This window comes from Bos javanicus, chromosome 24 (genome assembly GCF_032452875.1).
Source record: "Bos javanicus breed banteng chromosome 24, ARS-OSU_banteng_1.0, whole genome shotgun sequence".
NCBI classification, from domain to species: Eukaryota; Metazoa; Chordata; class Mammalia; order Artiodactyla; family Bovidae; genus Bos; species Bos javanicus.
The window spans coordinates 23,648,820-23,669,818 of record NC_083891.1 but is presented as its reverse complement, the minus strand read 5'-3'; the positions used below and the strand labels follow the sequence as shown (position 1 = coordinate 23,669,818).

Genomic DNA, 20,999 nt, shown 5'->3' with positions numbered 1-20,999 from the left:
AATTCTGACTCAGATTGAATGATGAATAATCTTTGCTTTGGAAAAAATTCAATATACCTGCATTTTATTTTCTCTACTGTGCTTTACAGTAGAGGGTATATAAATGTGTCTGCTGATGTTTGAATATTCATTTTTATTTTGTTTTGAAATTGATTTTAAATTAAATATTATATAATTTATATTATATATGTATCCATTATATGTTTTATGATATAAAGATTATCTTAATATACAATTTAAAGATTATGAAAGTAATTTGTGCTTCTAAATACAAAAATATTTTAAGAATATGAAATTTCCTCCTTCAGCTTTTGCTTTTCTGCCACTGTCTAGGGTAACAATTGTTAGATGTTTGAATATTTTTATCTGGTGTGAATGTGTGTGTGGGGGGGTTGTGGGTGTATTTGTATGTACACCACATGTACTTGTATATATGCCTCTTCTATATGTATTATTTTTAAGCTTGTTTATATTTTTTACTCATCACTTTCTCATGGATATCGTTCCATATCAGTACATGTTTTCCTTCCAATGTCTGTGTATTATTTTGTGGGATGTATGTGCCTTCATTTATTTAACCTTCTCTCTCTTAGATTGTATTTTTTAAAAAATAGTTTTAGAATGATGTTTTATTGAATGTGCAGGATGAGCTGAGGATTTCTGTATGATAAATACCTAACGATAGACTGAAAGTGAAAGTCGTTCAGTCGTGTCGGACTCTTGGTTAGCCTTTCCCTTGTCCAGGGGATCTTCCTGAGCCAGGGATCAAACTCAGGTCTCCCGCATTGCAGGTAGATTCTTTACCAGCTGAGCCACAAGGGAAGCCCAAGAATACTGGAGTAGGTAGTCTATCCCTTCTCCAGTGGATCTTCCCGACCCAGGAATCGAACCGGGGTCTCCTGCATTACAGGTGGATTCTTTACCAATTGAGTTATCAAGGAAGTCCAGAATGATAGAAAGATTTGAAAAATGGGACCACTTACTTTTTACATTTTCATAGTACTGTTCAATTACCCTCCAACTAAATTTGGACTTTTTGCTACAAGGTATCATGTGGTGGTGGTGAAACACTTGTAGTTCAGGAGCATGAGTTTGAATCTCCCCTCTGCTTGTTACTTGGGACTAGCCTGGAATAAGTGATTTAATTTATCTGTATCTCAGTTTTCTCATGTACAGAAAAATAATACCTACCTTGATTGGTGACTATGAAAATGAAATATTTTAATGTAAGTCAGGTTCTTATAAAAGCGTCTCATGTATTTTTATTAAAAATTCTTCCCAGTATTATGTAAGTACTATCTGCTATTGTTAACATGAGCACCTTGTAAGGATTCCCAAGATAAGGAAACTTTGGGTCTCAGCTGATTACTCCTTCATAATGTTATACTGAAGAGAACACTGACCTTGACCAGAGACTTCCATATGGACTGGTGTTTATTCTCCTACATGTGGACAAAAATACAAATTAAGCTTCTTAATTTTCATATTATCTTATTCTACTGCTGCAAGTCTGCTTTTCAGAGTTGTCACATCTATCTGTAGTGCGTACATGCTAAGTCACTTCAGTCATGTATGACTCTTTCCAACCCCATAGGCTATTGCCCTCCAGGCTCTGTCCATGGGATTCTCCAGGCAAGAATACTGGAGTGGGTTGCCATGCCCTTCTCCAGGGGATCTTCCCAAGTTAGGGACTGAACCCACATCACTTATGTCTCCTGCATTGGCAGGCAGGCTCCATACTGCTAGCGCCACCTGCAAAGTCCATCTACCTTTAGTAGTAAAGCATAAATAAACTCCAAGTTGTCATTAGGGTATATACTCTTTAACTTAATCATATTAGATCTTGGGAATACTGTCTACCTAATTAGTCTCAAGTATTATATTTTTGAGCTTCCCTAGTGGCTCAGACAGTAGAAAAATCTGCCTACAGTGTAGGAGACTTGGGTTCAGTCCCTGGGTCTGAAAGGTCCCCTGGAGAAGGGCATGGCTACCACTCCAGTATTTTTGCCAAGAGACTTCCATGGACAGAGGAGCCTAGTGGGCTACAGTCCATGGGGTCACAAAAAGTAAGACACAACTGAGCGACTAAGCACACACACACACATTATATTTTTATGTTATGCTTAGATTTTGTGAGAGATTCAGCAATATGAACTTACGTATGTTATGTGTTTGCTTTTGTGAAACTCTCATTGAGGAGCCTGCCTGTTACCACCCAGTGCCTCTGTATGAATTTCACTTGACATGATCCTCTTAGTTTAGGGATAGGAAACTTGATCTTCTCTGACAAACCAATGTTTCTTTCCTGAAGCTAATAGGACTTAACTGGTTGTTTGTCTCTACATTTTAGCTGCCTTAGAATTAGTACCATATTCTAGGTCAGAATCACAGCAGCTTGATCACAGGGCATGAAGTTTTGAAATATTCCCTGTATTTTCTTCTTTAAATTAGTGCCTATTTCTAAAAAGAACGTATAATAAAGTAATAGAGAGGTTATATCCTATGTTTTAGATGAGATAAGAAATGATAAAATATGAGCTTGACAAACAAGACACTGAGAAAAATCTGCAGATATGATCAGGGGTGCTGCTCATAACCATGGGGAAAGCCGCAGAGAGCAGGGGGGTAATTTTCCAAGAGCTGAAGCACTTCATGACTGCGGGACTTTGGGAGAGTCAAATGAACACGCCTGCATTTTAGTTGCCTCACCTCTCGTAAGATGAGGCTGTTACTACTTCCCATGATGATAAAGTGGTGGTTGTGAGGATCAAGTAAGCTTGTGTTTATGTTAGAACAGAATTTGGTGCAGGGTAGCTATTGGGTATTTTCTATTGTTATTATTATAAAAAAAGAACAAGAAAAACTTGTTGAAATTACAGACTGTAGGGCTTTATCTCAACTCTCAGTAAAATTCTACAGAGCATTATTAAACAGAAATGGAAGTAGTGATCCCTGGAAGGCATTATGGATTCTCTAAGTTAATTCATGTCAAACTAAATTAATTTATTTTTGATAGGATTATTAGACATACAGCAGGAGGATGCGCCTGGTGGAGCGAAATTTCAGCCAGTCATTTGACGTATTCTCTTGTGGGACTCTTTTAAAACTGATGGGCAAATATGAACTGGGCGATAGTATAATTAAATGATTTTTTAGCAGATTGAGCTTCTATAGACAAATTATACTGATTGGCTCATCAGTATCATTTTGAAAGGAGATCCCAGTGGCAACCACATGGTTTGTGGCTTTGTTTTTCCTTGCATTATTCTCCTGTCAGGAATAACTTGGAGGAATCCGTCAAATCATGCTTGTCACATGTGTGGATATCACAAAATAAAAAGGGAAACTGAACAGTTGGACAAGGGAATAATGATTCCAAAAGAAGTTTGGAAGCTTGGACGAACCACCTGCACCTAAAAAGATGAAATTTAACTCAGATAAATATTTCTCCAATTTGTGGATAAAGCAAAATTTACCTGTTACCTTAAATAATCATATATTAGAGGATAATAGGATTTCAGAGCCTGCAAAAATGGATTGAAACAAACACTAGTGCATAAAGATACGTTTCTGTCTGGCGAGTTTGGAAAATATACCACAGAATTACGCATGTGGTTTCAGAAGCAAATGTTGAACGATCTGGAAGTTTTCGTTGATTGACAGTGTGAGGACTGCTGAAAAAGAGCAAGTGTTCTGTTAGATTGTATTAATGTAATTATATGAGCTAGAGAAATGGAAGTAATAGGTTTACTATACAGATTATGTTTCAGTCAAACTACATTTGGAATATTTATCAATGGTATTTAACTAATTTGCTTTAATTAGGATAGTTCTTAAAGATGTGAATTACGGATGACATTAGCAAATTCAAGAATATTCAAGGAAGGATGATTTGGGAGGTAGTCTACAAGCTATTTCGGAGAGGCAATGGCACCCCACTCCAGTACTCTTGCCTGGAAAATCCCATGGATGGAGGAGCCTGGAAGGCTGCAGTCCATGGGGTTGCTAAGGGTCTGACACGACTGAGCAACTTGACTTTCATTTTTCACTTCCATGCATTGGAGAAGGAAATGGCAACCCACTCCAGTGTTCTTGCCTGGAGAATCCCAGGGACAGCAGAGCCTGGTGGGCTGCCGTCTATGGGGTCGCACAGAGTCGGACACGACTGAAGTGACTTAGCAGCTGCAAGCTATTTTATGTGAGGATGGATGTAAGAAACCAAGGATCCATTAGCCTGAAAATAAAAGGCTGGGACTTTCCTGGTGACTCAGTGGCAAAGCATGCACCTGCCAACTCGGGAGACCTGGGCTCGATCTCTGGGTCAGGAAGATCCCCTGGAGAAGGAAATGGGAACCCACTCCAGTGTTCTTGCCTGGGAAGTTCCATGGAGAGGGGAGCCTGGTGGGCTACAGTCTATGGGGTTGCAAAAGAATTGGACACAACTTAGTGACTGAACAACCAAAGGGAGGCTGGGCCCCTAATAGTGTTTTCAAACAGGTTGCATTATATCATGTGAATAAATTATTGGATCCCATTTTAGAAATTCATGTAACACAATTACCTTACTTTAGGCTTCCGTGGTAGCCAGGTGGTTGTAATTGAATATTAAATATTTGTCACATTCAAAGGCAAAAACCAGGGCTACATAGCAGAAGTAATAGGAAAGCATAATTTTTGCTTGGTACACAGAAGAAACATTGTAATAATCAGTAGGTTCTGAATAGGCCATCTGCACATTTCTGTGGTATAAGAGTATTTCTTCTTCATTAAAGAGATGTCTGACTTTTTAAGACAGGTTTCATATGTATCTTCATTTAAATAATGATTAATGTTTTTCTTTTACATTTTTTGGAACATTGTGGAAATTCCAGGTCTGTCACTAGTGTTTTCTTTCTATGTGTCAAAGGAATGTCAACTGTTTGTCAAGCTTAGAAAATTACTGAGGTAGAGCAAGCTTGCCAAAATCCCCCAGGAAATTAGAAGTCATCTCTCAGTTGCATAGAATTTTACCTGCAGATTTAGGTAGTGGTCACTGTCTGAACTGTTCCAGGCTTCAGAAAACTGTCTCTGTACTCTGAGCCCTGCTCAGGTTTTAGGAGGCTGAGCCACCAAAATAATTTTACTGTAAGAATTTCCTTCTGATGGACATTCTATAGATCGTAATTGCAAGAAAGTTCATCTTTAAGTATATGTTGTTGGAAGTAAGTTGCCGCTTCTGGTATTCTCTATTTTTGCTTGATTTGTAACACAAACACAACTGGATAATTCGTCCCCACAGGGTGCTTTTCTTCCTAGATAAGAGAGCAGTGTCTGAAAGAGTGCCTTAGTGGATAATCCCTCTTGTTAAACACCGGGAGGAAGACTTCGGGTTGGTGAAAGCAGATACGGGGTGGTGCAGGTTTACATCTGAATCCACAGGGAATAAAGTTGACCATGATCGGGGATGGGGTTGGTGATATGTGTCTAACCTGATTTGTAGAAACCCTAGTGCAGCTTAGGCAGGAAATTGCAAAGAAAGACTCCACCTAATGTCCATTATTATTATTATTATTATGTTTCTGTAGCTCCCTTCTTTGTGTTGAAAAGATTCATGTTTCTAGGCTGTGCTCAAAGGAGGCATTTTTCCCAGCCAATAGTATTTAGCTAATGTTTACTAACACATGTTGCAGTAGGCAGTCATTTGGCATCCGGAAATAATCAGTGCTTTACACTCAAGCTCCCATTTAGTCCTCACAAAATTTTTCTAAAGGAGAAAATGAAGAAACTGAGTTCAAGGAGGTTAAATATCCAAGATCACTCAGCTAGTGAGCAGCAGTTCCTGGTTTATCTGACTTCCTTGTTATGCTATCAAAATTCCTAATGTGCAGCAACTCAAAACTAACTTGGTCTCCATCGAAGCCTGCTTAATGGTGCTCTAATCTGATGCTACAGACGTGAATGAGGATCAAGGTCTTCGATCGCACGAGCCTTGCAGTGTCGCTGGAAGAATATCATTAAACAGATAATGCTAATTAAGGACAGCTGTGACAGGCGCTGCCATGGGAAAGTACAGGTTAAACCGTTATCTGAGAGTTCAAGGAAATACCTGATTTGTTCTGAAGTGGGAGATTGCTGAGAGGGGGATGATGAGCTGGATGGTGCGTATAATGTCTTGACTCCAGGCCCACGGTTTCTATGAGAGCCTTGTGCTCAAGACGAGAAGCAATTTAACTTAGTAGAAGGAGCAGACTTCTCTTGGCTAGACCCATTGACTTCCTACTGCCAGGTCTCAGGGACTCTTCATCTTCTTGGACACCTTTTCTTCTAGGTGAAGTTGGCCTGACTCTCAAAGCTTTTATAACAAAATTTTGCATCTTTTAAGTCACACATTCACAGATACTACTACAGCATGTGATTTCCCCATAAAATGCAGGCAAGTAGAGTAGAAAAATTGTGGGTGTCATCTTTGGGGCTTCCCTGGTGGCTCAGTGGTAAAGAATCCATCTGCCAATGCAGGAGATGCAAGAGTCACAGGTTCGATCCCTGGGTCAGGAAGATCTCCTGGAGAAGGAAACAGCAGCCCTCTCCAGTATTCTTGCCTGGGAAATCCCATGCACAAAGAAGCCGGTGGGCTACAGACCATGGAGTTGCAAAGAGTCAGACATGACTTAGCGACTGAACAACAGAGTATTATTTTTTATACCCTTAACTAGTAACCACATATGTTAGAAGTGAAAACCACCTCATTGAGGTATAGATATTGGGCGCTGGGCAAGGTACTATCACTTTTTATGTGATTCATTTTCTTATCTGAATACTACCAGCCATTCAAATTCATGTCTCATCAAAATGACATGGACCTTTGAGGTTTCTCAAGAAGAGTGGAAATAGGGAATATTAAATACATGAAGGCAGGAGGAGAAGGGGAAGACGGAGGATGAGATGGTTGGGTGGCATCGCCGACTTGATGGACATGACCTTGAGTAAGCTCCGGGAGTTGGTGATGGACAGAGAAGCCTGGCATGCTGCAGTCCATGGGGTCACAAAGCGTGGGACATGACTGAGTGACTGAACTGAAATATATGAATCCAGGAGTCTATTGTAATACAAGTAAAACCTCTGGAGACTTAGCAGGGATGAGGTGTCTAATATATATTTGCTGCTTTTATTGTATTTAAACATTGTCATCATCAATATTATCATGTGTGCAAGTCCTGTCCTACAAAGTAGCTTTATGACCTTGGACTAATTACCTCACCTTAGTACATTTCAGAGGAAGTTAATCCTGTCTCTCCTACGCATTTCACTGAGGTGTCAGGGTCAAATTTTATATATATATATGTATATATCTCATATATAAGCAAATGAAATAATATATGTTGTAAGCAAACACTCTTTGATTGTAGAGAGCTATATAATGGTTTATTGTTATAACCTCTGATTCATTTACTGAATACATAAGACGTTAAATAGCTAAACGTTTTAATGAACTGTCAATATGATTTAAGGGAAAATACTTTAATGTTTGAGAAAGATTTAAACCTGTATCATCACTGTGACTGTATTAATAAATTGTAGAAGTCATTTATTGCACAGTTAAATAAATAAGCTCAGAAATTTTTTTTCAGGGCCTGAAGGACCAAATCTTTTACCTTTAGATGAACATTGGTCTAATATGTTTATCTTCAGTTCAGTTGCTCAGTCATATCTGACTCTTTGGGACCCCATGGACTGCAGCACGCCAGGCTTCGCTGTCTATCACCAACTCCTGAAGCTTGCTCAAACTCATGTCCATTGAGTCAGTGATGCCATCCAGCTATCTCATTCTCTGTCGTCCCCTTCTCCTCTTGCCTTCAATCTTTGCCAGCATTAGGGTCTTTTCGAATGAGTCAGTTTATCTTAGGGTACTGGAAATGACTTTTCTGGGTAAGCTTTAAAATGTTTGATGTGTGGTATTCCTGGACCGTACGTGCTGAAAGAATGAACCTAAAACAGAAATCATTCTTAGCATGGCCTGTGTCCTCAGTGATTCAGCCAACATCCCTTTCCTTCTCTTTCTATATTGCTATCTTTTTTTGCAGATTTTTTTTTTCTCTTCATATGGGGCATGTAGAAATCTGGGGAAGAGCAGTCTGAGATAGACTCTTGTCTGTCGTGTCTCAAAGTTGCATAAATGTACATGTCTTTGAGATAAGCTCTAATGTAGTTGGGCTTCCCAGGTGGCACTAGTGGTAAAGAACCTGTCTGCCAATGCAGGAGATATAAGAAACATGGGTTTGATCCCTGGGTCAGGAAGATTCTCTGGAGGAGGCTATGGCAACCCACTCCAGTAGACAAGAGTGGTGGGCTGCAGTCCATGGGATCGCAAACAGTCAACCACAAGTGAAGTGACTTAGCATGCATGCATACAGGCTGATATAAATTAGTCACATTGGTAAGGGAGCTGACATCCAGTAGGTTGTTGACCAGTTCTGCACATCTGTTCATGCCCTCTGGAAAATGCAAGGGAATCCATTGTGAGGGAGGCCATTGAGAGTATGTGTGTTTTGTGTCCTTGGAACACATGGAAAGTCTACTTTGGTTTGAGCAGTGCTGAGTCTGCAGCCTGTTGGGAGTAGCAATGCAGGAGACAGAAGATAGTTGAAAATTGAAAGGACTTTAGTACATGAGAAGGAAGTATGAGAGGCGTAAGATCCAACTCTTAGGGAGACAGAGTCAAGTGGAATCACAAATGTAGCTCTAACACGGGAGAGCAATTTGTTTTAGAAAGAAAGAAAGGGCATTTTATGTAAAGATTGAACACTGTGACAGACTCTGATTTGTATAGAAGAGACAGTGATATCTGGCCAAAGGTTTCTAATTACAGCCTTCTCTTGGCAGCCTTCTCTCAGCTAATAATTCTAGCTACAGATTTTCTTTGGGAAATGGCAGTTTTAGGGGCTTGTTTTTGAGGAAATAAATTATAAAACAGCTCCATTTTCAGCAAGAAAATTTTTGAAAGGGACTAGAAAAGATCATTTTTTAGCCAAAGTAAATAATGTAGGAAAAAGAAAACAGAACTATTGGAAAGGAGACACAATTCATAGTTTTTGTAGAAAATGTGATTTTATACTTCTATGCTATTAGAACTATTAAGAATTCAATTAGCTGTTCATATAGATAATAATTATCACAGCTCAGTGGCTTTTGTGTGTAGCAGTAAAATGTGAGAATATTTTATGAAAAAGTATATTCAGAGTTGCAACCCAAAATATAAAGCACTTAATAAAAAGCCTATTACAGTTTATAAAATAAAACTCAAACATGGAACAATGTGTGTACATTTCCTGAAAGTTTAATTAGAATGTCTCATTTAATTCCAATCTAAGTTTCATTTAGAAATGTAAAGAAGTGAGCAATGAAAAATTTAGGAAGGAATAATGAGAGCCATGTCCTATCCAGAGAGTGAAGTGTATTGTAATGTCACAGCAATTTAAACAGGGTGGTGCTGGCACAGGAATTGACTGGAAGTCAGGGCAACATAGGGGCTTCCCTGATAGCTCAGTTGGTAAAGAATCTGCCCCCAATACAACACACCCGGTTCGATTCCTGGGTTGGGAAGGTCCCCTGGAGAAGGGATAGTCTACCCAATCCAGTCTTCTTGGGCTTCCCTTGTGGCTCAGCTGATAAAGAATCCGCCTGCAATTCCGGAGAACTGGGTTTGACCTGGATTCCCCTCAGTCTGGCCTGGAGAGAAATTCCATGGACTGTACATCCTTGGGGTCACAAAGAGTCAGACACGACTGAGCGACTTTCACTTCACTTCACAGGGGAACATAGCAGGAACTCTGGGTGAGCCCCAGGGACAGTGGTTTGCAGTTCATTTCAGAGACCCTGAAAATTCCCAGAAGTGCCTTTGGCCATTAGAGGGAATAAGTGCTGGGGGTTCTGAGCACTCTCATCACTACTTTGCGTGTGAAGTCCCTTCAGTCCTATCTGACTCTATGCGACCCCATGAACTGTAGTTCACCAGGCTCCTCTGTCCATGGGATTTTTCAGGCAAGAATACTGGGATGGGTAGCCATTTCCTTCTCTAGGGGAATCCTTCCTATCTAGGGATCGAACCCAAAGCTCCTGCATTGCAGGCAGATTCCTGACCATCTGTGCCTTTTATATTGGGTTTCCACATTGTTATGTTGTTTTCACATCCAGAAGCGTTTTCATCGCCCTAATTGTAATATATGGCAGAAGATGCCTCACTAACCATAAACCAGAAACTGGCTTATGAAACAAATTGTGTTGGGGAATCTTGACCTATATTAATAATAGGTGGGGGCTTAAGTTAATTCTTCACAAGGCTGCAAACAGATGCATTCTGGATTGATTGAAGGGATTAAAAATAAAAGCATAGAATACAAGAAATATTTGTAGATAATTACCTACTCTCTGGATAAAAGGAATGTCTAAGCATAAGAGCAGGTAAAGCCACAATGGAAAAGTCACATAAGTAGTTATGTGAAAATAGAATACTTTATGTGTCTTCATAAATATCCAAAAATAAGTAACATAAAGAATACAAATCTGTTATTAACATGCCCAATAATGAATATTATTTTAATCTATAAATAGCTTTTTACACATTAGTAAGAAAGAGATATCCCATATGGTATTCATTTGAAAAAAAACTTTGTTCTCCTTAGTATTTACAAAAGTATAATTAGAGTAACAATGAATTACAACTTATTTGACCCACCAAGTTGGCAAATATTGTGAAAAAGATAATATTTAATCCTGGCAAAGTTGTGGAGAGAGGCAGGTTCAGTTCTGCTTGGTGAGAGTATAAATTGTTAAAATATTTTTCAAACAGTTGGCAGTGTATCAAGAGACATGACCAAGCTCATATCCTTTGACTCAATAATATTCTAAGAACATTACATTCAGTGTATTCTTTGGGAAATTATTTTTGGTCGTAAACTTACTAGTGCATTTTGTTTTCTATAATACAGGTATGAATTTGCATTTTTCCATTTTTTTCAATCAGAAAACAAAACTTTTAAAATTATCATTATCCATGGTGAACTCTAAAATTGGAATCTCTATATTTTGTCATAATTGTATTGTTATTGCCCAAGACAGTTTGAACCTGTTTTGATTATCTGAAGTATTTATTGGCCCTCTTACTAATCTTATTATGATACATAATCTTAAAAATTGTATAGAATCCCACTCTCTTCACTGCTCTATTGCATCCTTGACCCCTGTTTCTAAGGGGTAGGTACAAGGTGGAAAACGATTGGAAGAATATGTTAAATTCAGATTAAGTGTTACATAACCAGGAAGACATTTTCAAATGCTAGTTGTATTTGAATATGTCAAGAAAGGTAATCCAGGAAGAATAATTTTTCAGGACTTAGGAAACACTGCATAGCCAAGACATTGATTCCTGGCATGTGTGGGTGCTTCCTCAGTCTAACGTTGGGGGCTGTAGTTTCCCTCTGACTGTGGCTTCTTCCCTCTGTTGTGTTTGAGTATGGCTGCCTGCTAGTCTGATTCATGTCTCTGCCATGTGTCATGTTATTTCAGTGCTATCCATGTTATTGTTCCATGAAAGTAATTTCTATCTTGTTCTTTGAATGCTCCCACAGCTAGTTCAGTGAAGCCTGTTCACACCCAGGACCCTTTCCTGCTCTGTCCCCTTTCTCTGGCTTGCAGGAACTGAGGGTGGCTTCTGGTGTTCTGGGTGGCTTCAGCATTTCCTTCCTGCCTCTCATCCACTTCGCGATGTAATTCTTCGCACTTTTACTTCCTTTGTAGAGTAGGATGTGATGTCATAGAGAAGGGGACAGGGCTATCCAAATTCTCTCAATTGCTGGGAGGAGCTGCCAAGGTGTGCTGAGGGGCCTGTACTCAGGAAGAGAAACAGGGAGTCCTCCACAGTGAGTAACCCCACTTTCGAGTGTACCCAACTTTCCATGAAAACCTTACCCGGTACGCTGGAGTTTCCTCTTCTGCCCTTTCTGGATTTAATCAGTTTGCCTTTAGGACATGCCCAGTTCAGCTCAATATGCCTCCTTTCTCCCCTTTTTTCTGTGCCCGCTCTCTTTTCTGCCATCCCGTGTCTCTCCCTTCCAGTTTCCCTCTTCCTTGCTTGCTTACTCATGTATGTGTGTGTCTATTGACCTTCTGCCCATACCTGCTATGAGAGACCATTGTTCCCAGCATTGCCTGTCCTTGGGGGTGATGCCCACCCTGTATCTAGTCCACGTGACCACAGCATCGCCTTTCAGTAACTCATGAGTATGAACTGTTCTACAATACTGACGGTTCTTTTTATTTCAAAAATTCTGTTGGCTTTTTTGTTTTCATGTCTGTATCTTTCCTGCCTTTCTTTGTAACCTAATCTTTCCCCCTTTTCAGCTCTTTCATGCAGTTTCCTTCTTGCCTTTTTTAAACCAATATTTTTGCACTTTTGTCCTCTTCCCTGTACAGCTGTGCCTATGTTTCTCCCCCCCGCCCTTTGATAGTCTTCAGTCCATCCCTCCCAATAGTCTCCTCTCTGGAGACAGTTTTCCTTCTTTCCTGTTGACATACTTGTTGCTACGCTCTTTCCAGTGTAGCATGTTTTCGATGTTCTTTAAAGAATTGCCATCTGCAACTAAGGGACTGATCAGACCGGGAAAACCGGGGACATTTTCTGGGAAATAGAGGCGAGAACAGAAAAGTGGCCTTAATGGTGAGGAAGGGCAGGCTGTGGATAGTTCACTAGATAACCACAAGGAACAGAGCCCCAAGGAGCAGAAGCCTTGCCAGTGACCTCTTTGAAATTTAGCCATTGATAGTAGAAGAGATCACAGAGCTCTTTTGAATGTATTTGGAAGCCTTTTCAATTTAAAATTTGCCTACAAACTTCTCAATTAATTCTCAATTATTATGATAATTCTGGTCTGATAATCATAGTAGTCATAAATTAGGACTCTAGAATCATAAAGTTGCATGGGGCCATGACTTGTGCACAGACTCCTGTACAGAAAATTTAAGTATTGGGTTGGCCAAAAGGTTCATTTGGGTTTTTCCATAAGATGTTCTAGAAAAACGCAAATGAACTTTTTGGCTAATGCAATAGGTGTCATCTACCCTTGGAAGAAGTCGTTGTGAGGATATGTGCAGACTTGTTTTCTTGTACTGGATGTGGTCCTCACAGCCCTTGTTCGTGAGTCGTGTGGGGACCATTGCTTACTGCTTTCACTACGTGTAGTTCAGTCCCGGGGTAAATAAAGAGCCTTGATTGCTAGGACTGGTGGTCTAATGCCCGTGGAAGTAATTAACTGTGTCCCATGTTATTTCCCATACTTTGTTCAAAATATCCCCTCCGCTCAAAAATAAGTAGGACAGATGGGGAGAGAAGGAAAATAGGACTCAGTTCATAAAGCTGAGATGGGCTGAACCGGAAGAGGAAGGGGGTTTACTTGAAATGAATTGGAAAAGGCAAATGAAAGGAAACTGAGCTGAACTGGAAGACACACTGTAATGGGATACTTGGGTTTCTGTGTGCTTTCTCTCCATTTGGGCCACGAAGGGTTTTTGTTGTTTTTTAATACAGAAGAAGTTGATCACACTATGAATCCAGTGAGGTTATTTCTGACTAGTGCTTTGTTCTCTGCTGTTGATGGTATTCAGGCTCATGTTTCCAAGCTTTTAGAAATTTAGGAAACATTTTAACAGCCTGAACACATGACTTTAACAATAAAATGTTAGCAATTTTAAATAAAGGAAATTATATACATTTACTAACTCGGTGTTTTCAGGTTTCACATTACTTTTTTTGTGGTGTATGCCTTTGTGACATTTTTGCAGAATGGCCCCTGTATGTTGCAGAAATTGCCATAAATGTCCGGGAAAAAATTATATCCTATCACTTGCACACCTGACATGTATCACGTAACCTGATTTTGGCATAATAGCCCCTTCCCCTTTAAAATTTGCATGATTCACACACATTTGCATCTTGTATGTTTCTATGCAGTAATCTAGAAGTCTTATGTCTGTCTTTATTTTTTAGGCACTAGAAAAACATCCCAACTCACCAATGACAGCAAAGCAGATATTGGAAGTCATTCAGAAAGAAGGGTTAAAAGAAACAAGGTCAGTATTCGTATTTACATTTTCTGTTTTCTTTGATTAACAGTTGCTACTGATTGCAAAGCAACAGATGTATGTAGCTTTTGATGATGTAGTTGATTGCGAATTAAGTAGCTACCTGCAGATTCTTTGGTGACTGCCAAATATTTGAGTGACCCAAGATTTCCTTGGAACTACTTGTTCACTTAATAAATCAGACTGATAGAGAATGTACTTCATTAACAAGGAGCAGCACTGTGTGAATTTGCCTATAATTGGAGTTACTCATCTCTCTCGTAAGAGAAGACTTTTGTTTCTGAAAGTGACTACTGAAAGAGAAACGTTTTACAGTCTTCACAGATAGACTCCAGGATGTAAGATGAGCTCACTCTGAGAAAATTCAAATTGCCAGTGAACGTGGTTGAAAATTTAGTCCTCTTATATTTAGAATTACTCTACTTGGATAAATTATTGAGTCTTTTTAAAAAAAAACAGTTTTATTGAGATAGTCATATATCATAACATTTGCCCTTTGAAAATGTACAATTTGTTCGTTTTCAGAACATTCCCCCAAACTGTGCAGTCATTACCGCTGTTTAATTTTAGAACATTTTCACCACCCTAAGTGAACCCCATACCCATTAGCAATCACTCCCAATTCCCTATTCTCCCCAGCCCCTGGCAATCACTCATGTACTACAGTCTGTGGATTTGCCTATCCTGGACATTTTGTATAATTGGAATTATACACTCTATAGCCTTTTGTGGCTGGCTTCATTTAGCATCATGTTTTCAGGGTCCACCCATATGGTACCATGAATCAGTACTTCATTTCTTTTTGTTGCCAAATAATATTTTATTGAATGGATGTCAACTACATTTTCTTTATCTGTGGTTATCCTTTATTTTTGTTTAGTTATGAATTTTACAGTGTTGGCTTTATCCAGTAGTTTAGGGCCGTATAAATGATATTACTCAAAGAGAAGAAAGCAATTTGTTATAAGGTAAAATAACCATAGAGCTATCATATGTGTATCTACTCATTCATGTTACATAAACTAAATTTTTTTTAATTGTATAATGTTGCCTACCTGTAAGTCATTGACAAGACAGTGGTCTCAGCCTGGTGAAAATTTAATCCGCTGAGTTACCTTTTGAATCTGGTAACTGAGATAGCATCTGCAGAGAGCAATCAATGTCCTCCCAAGACTAACTTTTCCTACAAAATTGGTATTACCTGAAACTCATTACTATAACCTGTGAGTCACATTGGCTTCTAGCTGTTTAAAATGCATCTCTTGCGAGTTTTACCCACGAACATCACAATTTAGTGGTATGGAGGACTCCTAGGCTCAGTTTTTCATCTCTGTTTTAGAGGCTTTATCTGCCTGTTCTGAAGAAGGAGCCCGAGCTAATGTACCTGCAGTGTTTGCAATTATTGTTCCCCACAAAGTGGAGGTAACTTTGGGGAGGAAAGTTGCTGACAGAGCCTAACAACTCTCTTAGGGGGTCCCTTGCTTCTAAGCCAGACGTCAGTATAAGGGGCTCAGGAACAAAATGGGGACGCCTGGAAATTAATATTCTCCTGACTGCCTGTCCGAAACGTTTGGGCTATAGCCAGAAGAAAAGAAGGGGTACAAACCTAAAGATCTGAACTCCTGTTGAACGTGGGCTGAGCCAGCGCAGTCTACCAGTGCAAGCGCTCGAAGCTTCTCCTATAAGCAGACACTTGAAATGTGTTCATCATGATCTTCTTCTCCACAGGAGTGAGCAGGCCACTATCAGCTCTTATGTACCTTGAGATATAAAACTCCTGTACCATGGCCATGAGCAGCATTTTAATTACACTTAACCATTGTAACAGCATTTTTTTTTTCATATTTTTTCAAGATGCTCATCTTCCCAGAATGGTACATTAAAGGGCTTTAAGTATATGTTAGCAAACAAAACACAAACAACTTCTTTAAAGAGTAAGAAAATTGAAATCGAAAACATAGCTTGTTCCTCTGTAAGTCATTGACCCCTTCATCGTCCCCGTCCTCCGTTATTGTGTCCTGTGAAGAAAAAAAATGTCATTATAAGTACAGATGAACCTGTGTAGGACTGTTTAAAGTTACCTGCAAGGAATTCAGAAGTTAAATAGGAAAAGGAATAGGCCAAGAAAGAGACCATGGTTCTGTCTTAAGTTCTACTTTATAAAGTCAACTCTGTGCAGAGGGCTTCACACTGTGCATTTTATGTCCCGTTTCTTTCTGTCTTTTTGAATTCTCGCTCCTGTCAGGTGTGATGGTTCCTTACAACTGCTGTGTCTGTAACCACTCTTCCCTTCTTTTCTAGTCTGCTTATTAGGATCATCTCTAAAGTAAAAGTAGTTCTCAGATTTTTGAGTTTCAGCTTTCCTGTTGTATATTGCTTTAGGGAATAGATTCTGACATTTATTTTTATTTTGTTACCTTTCAAATTCTTAAATAGTTCTCAAGTATTTATGGCAGCAGAGTAAATGAAGTGTAACTGTATCTGTTTTTCTTAAGTAAAGTTACATTTGAAAATTCCATCATCATAAGGTCAAGCATAGCTGTTTCATTTCTAGGTATTTATTAATGATGTGCTTTTCAAGATGTGCAGGCTTTCAGATATGCCTGATTAACTGCAGGGGAGTGACTGTGAAGGTTACTGATGCGCCCATAACCCCCCGGGGGTCTCCATGAATGAGAGGTCATGTTAGCAGCCCTCCCCCAGTCCACCGCTGTGCCTGGCATTTCTGGAAGAGAGAGGATTGGCCCTTTATCCATCATCATTCCAATGCCATTTGTTTTAAAATAACGCCATTTCTTTCCAGAGCTGGGTTGTTGGGGTGTGGGGGGAGGGTTCTTCGTCCTGTGTGTCAGGCAGGTTTCCTATAACCCTGGACCTCACTGGACTCTAAATTTGTCCTTGTTTGTCTTCCCGCTGGTCTGTGAGCTCCTTATGGGGAGGGTACCCCCACACTCCTGGCACTCAGAAGATACTCAGTAAATATTTGTTGAGCAAACATTCTTCCTCAGGATGTTAACTTGCTGGTCCTCAGTGATGCCTTTGGCTTGCATTTAAAGTTAGAAGCTTCTTTTTGGCTTTACAGGTTGTGTTTTTTAATCCTATTTTTAATTGTTTTAATCAAAAAGAATCTACCAGTTTTGAGGGAATTCCTTTAAACAGATGCATGCCATCGCCTCTGACAAATGAGTGGTGAACACGTGAGCTTACTGTGCCGTTGCCTGTTCTCAAACACTGTAGGTGCCTCTGGTTGACACTTAAGACTTAAAATAAAAAAGAAACCAATAATTTTGGCAAAGCTGATATGTTTGTGTTCAATAGATGTGATATTGTTCATTTATTTATTTTTGACATTTTATGGTACCTTTTCTTCTTTCCCAGGGACACTTCAAATTGCATAATTTTCATACAGACAGGATAAAAAGAGAACAGTTCTTTTATATCATGTTCTGTGTATCTTCTTCAAGTTATTGATGAAATGTGTAGTATTTGGTTGCACTCTATTTGGGAAAGCTAGACTGAAATAAGAACTCCCCATGTGGTTTTTAAAAAAGGTATATAAATATAGTAAATTGTCAGAAGAACCTAAAGTTTTTGTTAGAGAAAATTAATATGATCATGGCAAGATTTCCCAGAATTTTTTTTAATGAAAATATATTTGGTAAGTTTTAATTCCCTTCTGTATAATAACAGAAGATCTTTATCAATATAATTTTATTCTGGTCCATCTATATTGTACTTGCTTTACTGATTGAGTTATTTCCAGGCTTCTGTTACTTTGTGCTAATGAGTTGTCAACAGTTGATAAGACAAAGCTGTTTGGAATGCTTTTCAGATGATCAGAATCTTATAATCAATCAAAGAGCCATGTTGCTTGCACAGAGAGGATAGAAATGTGCATATTCCAGACTGCAGCTTTTATGGATGGATATTTGATATTCCTGTTTGGACTGCTTGGCTAAACATTCCCACTTCCTGAGGGAGAGAGGGTGCTACTGTGGACTCTAGTCTTGTCTGCAATAATTAAACATATGTTCATAGAAAAAGAGAAAGCAACTGCAGTGACCGGGTTGGTTTGGATGACTTTGGGGGTTGCCTTGCCCTAATTCTGATTTTCTGCTTTTGGCTTGCTTATTCAGAAGTTATAATTCCTTTACAAAGGGGACTGAGGGAGTTTTGATGCCCAAGGATATGTTCTTCTCTGCTCATGTAATTTTTAAAGCAATGCTTCCAGAGAAACATATGCTGTTTTAGTGACACATCCAGGAGCGGTAGGTCAAGGAGTGAGGTCTCTAGCATTTACCTAATGAGAGGGGGGGCCCCCATTTGTCAGTGGGGATAACTGGTTATGTGCCTGGCATTATTGTTACAAGATACCAGTCATTAATGTAGCATAAACTGTGATACAGTTGGCATATTATTTGATAGTAGGTAAATAGTTTTCTAACGGAGGTGAGGTAGTCTTAAAATAATGGTCAAAAAATCACAGCATGATTAAAAAACCCTCTGTTGGGTTAGGAGCAGGGCAATATTTATAAGGTACATTTATTTTTTAAAAAGTATTTATTTATTTATTTTTGGCTACACTGGGTCTTCATTGCTGCCCATGGGCTTTCTCTGGTTGTAGAGAGCAGGGGGCTCCTCTCTTGTTGCACTGTGTGGGCTTCTCATTGGGGTGGCTTTTCTTGTTGCAGAGCACAGGGGCTTCAATAGTTGTGGTGCATGGGCTCAGTAGTCACAGCTCCCAGGCTCTAGAGTGCAGGCTCAGTGGTTGTGACATGGGCTTAGTGGCTCTTTGGCATGTGGGATCTCTTGGAGCAGGGATCAAACCCATGTCCCCTGCACTGGCAGGCGGATTCTCAACCATTGGACCACCAGGGAAGCCCTGTAAGGTACACTTTTACAATACTATAGATGCCTTACTTCCAAAAAAAAAAAAAAATCTACGTTCTATTTCATCAACCATTTACAGGGCAGCAACCTATAATTACATATCACAATAGAGACATTTGAAAAAGTTTATAAACAATCTTTCTTGTGCTTGGTATTATTCAGGACATTGACATATTTTTGATTTTGTAATGTGGAGCATGCAGTTGACAACCCAAGATTTTGTAATTATCCTGCTATCAATGAGCGCTCTTTATTCCCCCTGGGCATTCTGAGAATAAATTTGTTGTTCGCTCCTGTCTTAAGGTCTTCCATGTTTTCTGTTTTGCAGTCTTTGTCATGATATTCTGAAATAAGTGTCTTCACTTTGTACTGTGGTTTATTAAAGATGTTGCATTTTTCCAGGGGGATAAAATGTCAAAAAAATTCCATTACCATGTACAGTGAAAAACAATAAAATTCCTTGGCATTTCTCTTGGTGAGATTTACGTTTCTAATTAGTGCTACAGGAGATGCTTCTTTCTCACTGCTGAAATGTTTTGTCTAAAGATAAGAAAGAAACACAAATAATTTCAACTGCAAAATCAATTCTTATTTCCAGACTCTGTGTTGGCATCGCCCCTTTCGTACTGACATGGTGGTCTAGTTTGTGTCAGGGCCTTTTAGAATTACAGTGTTAACACAGCGTCACCCTGCCATGTGCTAACATCTAATTCTCTCATTGTGTAAATGGTGTGCACAGTCAGCTACTTAGAAAGGAGTGAAGGAGACAGTGATGTTATTAATCAGAATCACAGAAAAATCATTCATAAATCATGTATTTATGTGGGTGTCTAGGTGTGTGTTCATGAGAGCATGTAAGCAAGCCTTTAGAATGGTTTCTGTCTTAGTTGACATAAAATTTTACTTGTCCTTGGATTACAAATCTCAGTCGGGATCATTCCTAATTCTCTTCTCCCATTCCCCTCATGGCCAGTTGGTTCTCGGGTGGTGGTAGTTCTGTGTTCTAACTACACCTTTCTTTCTCTGTATTCCTAGTCTTTGCCATTCATTCTTTGCACTTAAAAATTTTCAACTCGATTAATACAGTATCTTCTTAATTCATCTCTTTAAACCTGGTCTCCCCCTTTTTAAATCTATTTTTTTTTCTTAACAACTACCCCATTTATAGTAGCATTTATTAACTGATAATCCAAAATAATGCAGAGAATATAACATACCTAATAAACTATGAGTCAAAAGCTGTTGTTGGTTGTATGTTTGGATATAATTAGATGAGATCAGGTGTGGTACTTCTTTCTAGTCACATGGTATCTGAAGAAACACATGCTATTCTGATAATGTAGGGTTTATGATATGAATGATGAATGCATACATTATACCTTACATTTAGATATAAGATTTGGAATTTCTAATTTGATCATTTTTACAAACATTTGGTTCTTCCCAAAATACATCACTTAAAATGTTGTTTGTTAGAATTGTGTGCTTTCTGCATAATTAATTAGTTTTAAATTAAATGGTATAAAACTGATTATACAAGTATTCATAATTTATACATGGGTATCACTCATTGTTTAAAAGCAACTAATCTCTCATAATTAAACTTTTCTTAAAGTTTTTTTTATGATGACACAGTGATTGGAATAATTCTTCAAGGGGATAATATGATTATATATTACTGTGGAAGCATTTCCTGAATTAGGTAAATAATTGTGTGAAACATTACCCTACAGGGTCAGATTTCAACTCTTCAGCCCAGCCCTAATCAACCTGGACTTTGGCAGCTTTAAAGCCTTTGCAGTCACGCTTTTGATGTTGCAGCCACAGTTGACTACAGCTGACCCTTGCACAGCTTGGGTTTTTGAAATTTGTGGATTGATTTATACACAAATATTTTTCAATAGTAAATCCTACAGTACTACACATTCTGTCGTTGGTTGAATCTGCAGACATGGAAGAACTGCAGATACAAAGGGTTGACAGTAAATTATATGCAG

At 38.9% G+C, this 20,999-nt stretch overlaps 1 protein-coding gene across 4 annotated transcripts in view; it reads left to right on the top strand.

The window, feature by feature from the left end:
* The window catches only part of ASXL3 (ASXL transcriptional regulator 3), a 192,274-nt gene that overhangs the window by 19,680 nt on the left and 151,595 nt on the right, over window positions 1-20,999 (top strand). For 2 of the 4 annotated variants that reach the window (XM_061399650.1, XM_061399649.1), the window contains exon 1: window positions 14,017-14,100. Coding sequence is in view for 2 of the 4 variants with exons in the window: in XM_061399647.1 (XP_061255631.1) it covers window positions 14,018-14,100 (83 nt within the window). In the remaining 2 variants the exon portion in view is untranslated. Of the gene's footprint in view, window positions 1-10,636; window positions 11,895-14,016; window positions 14,101-20,999 lie in introns of those variants that run through there. The other 2 variants (XM_061399648.1, XM_061399647.1) reach the window with 2 other exon arrangements.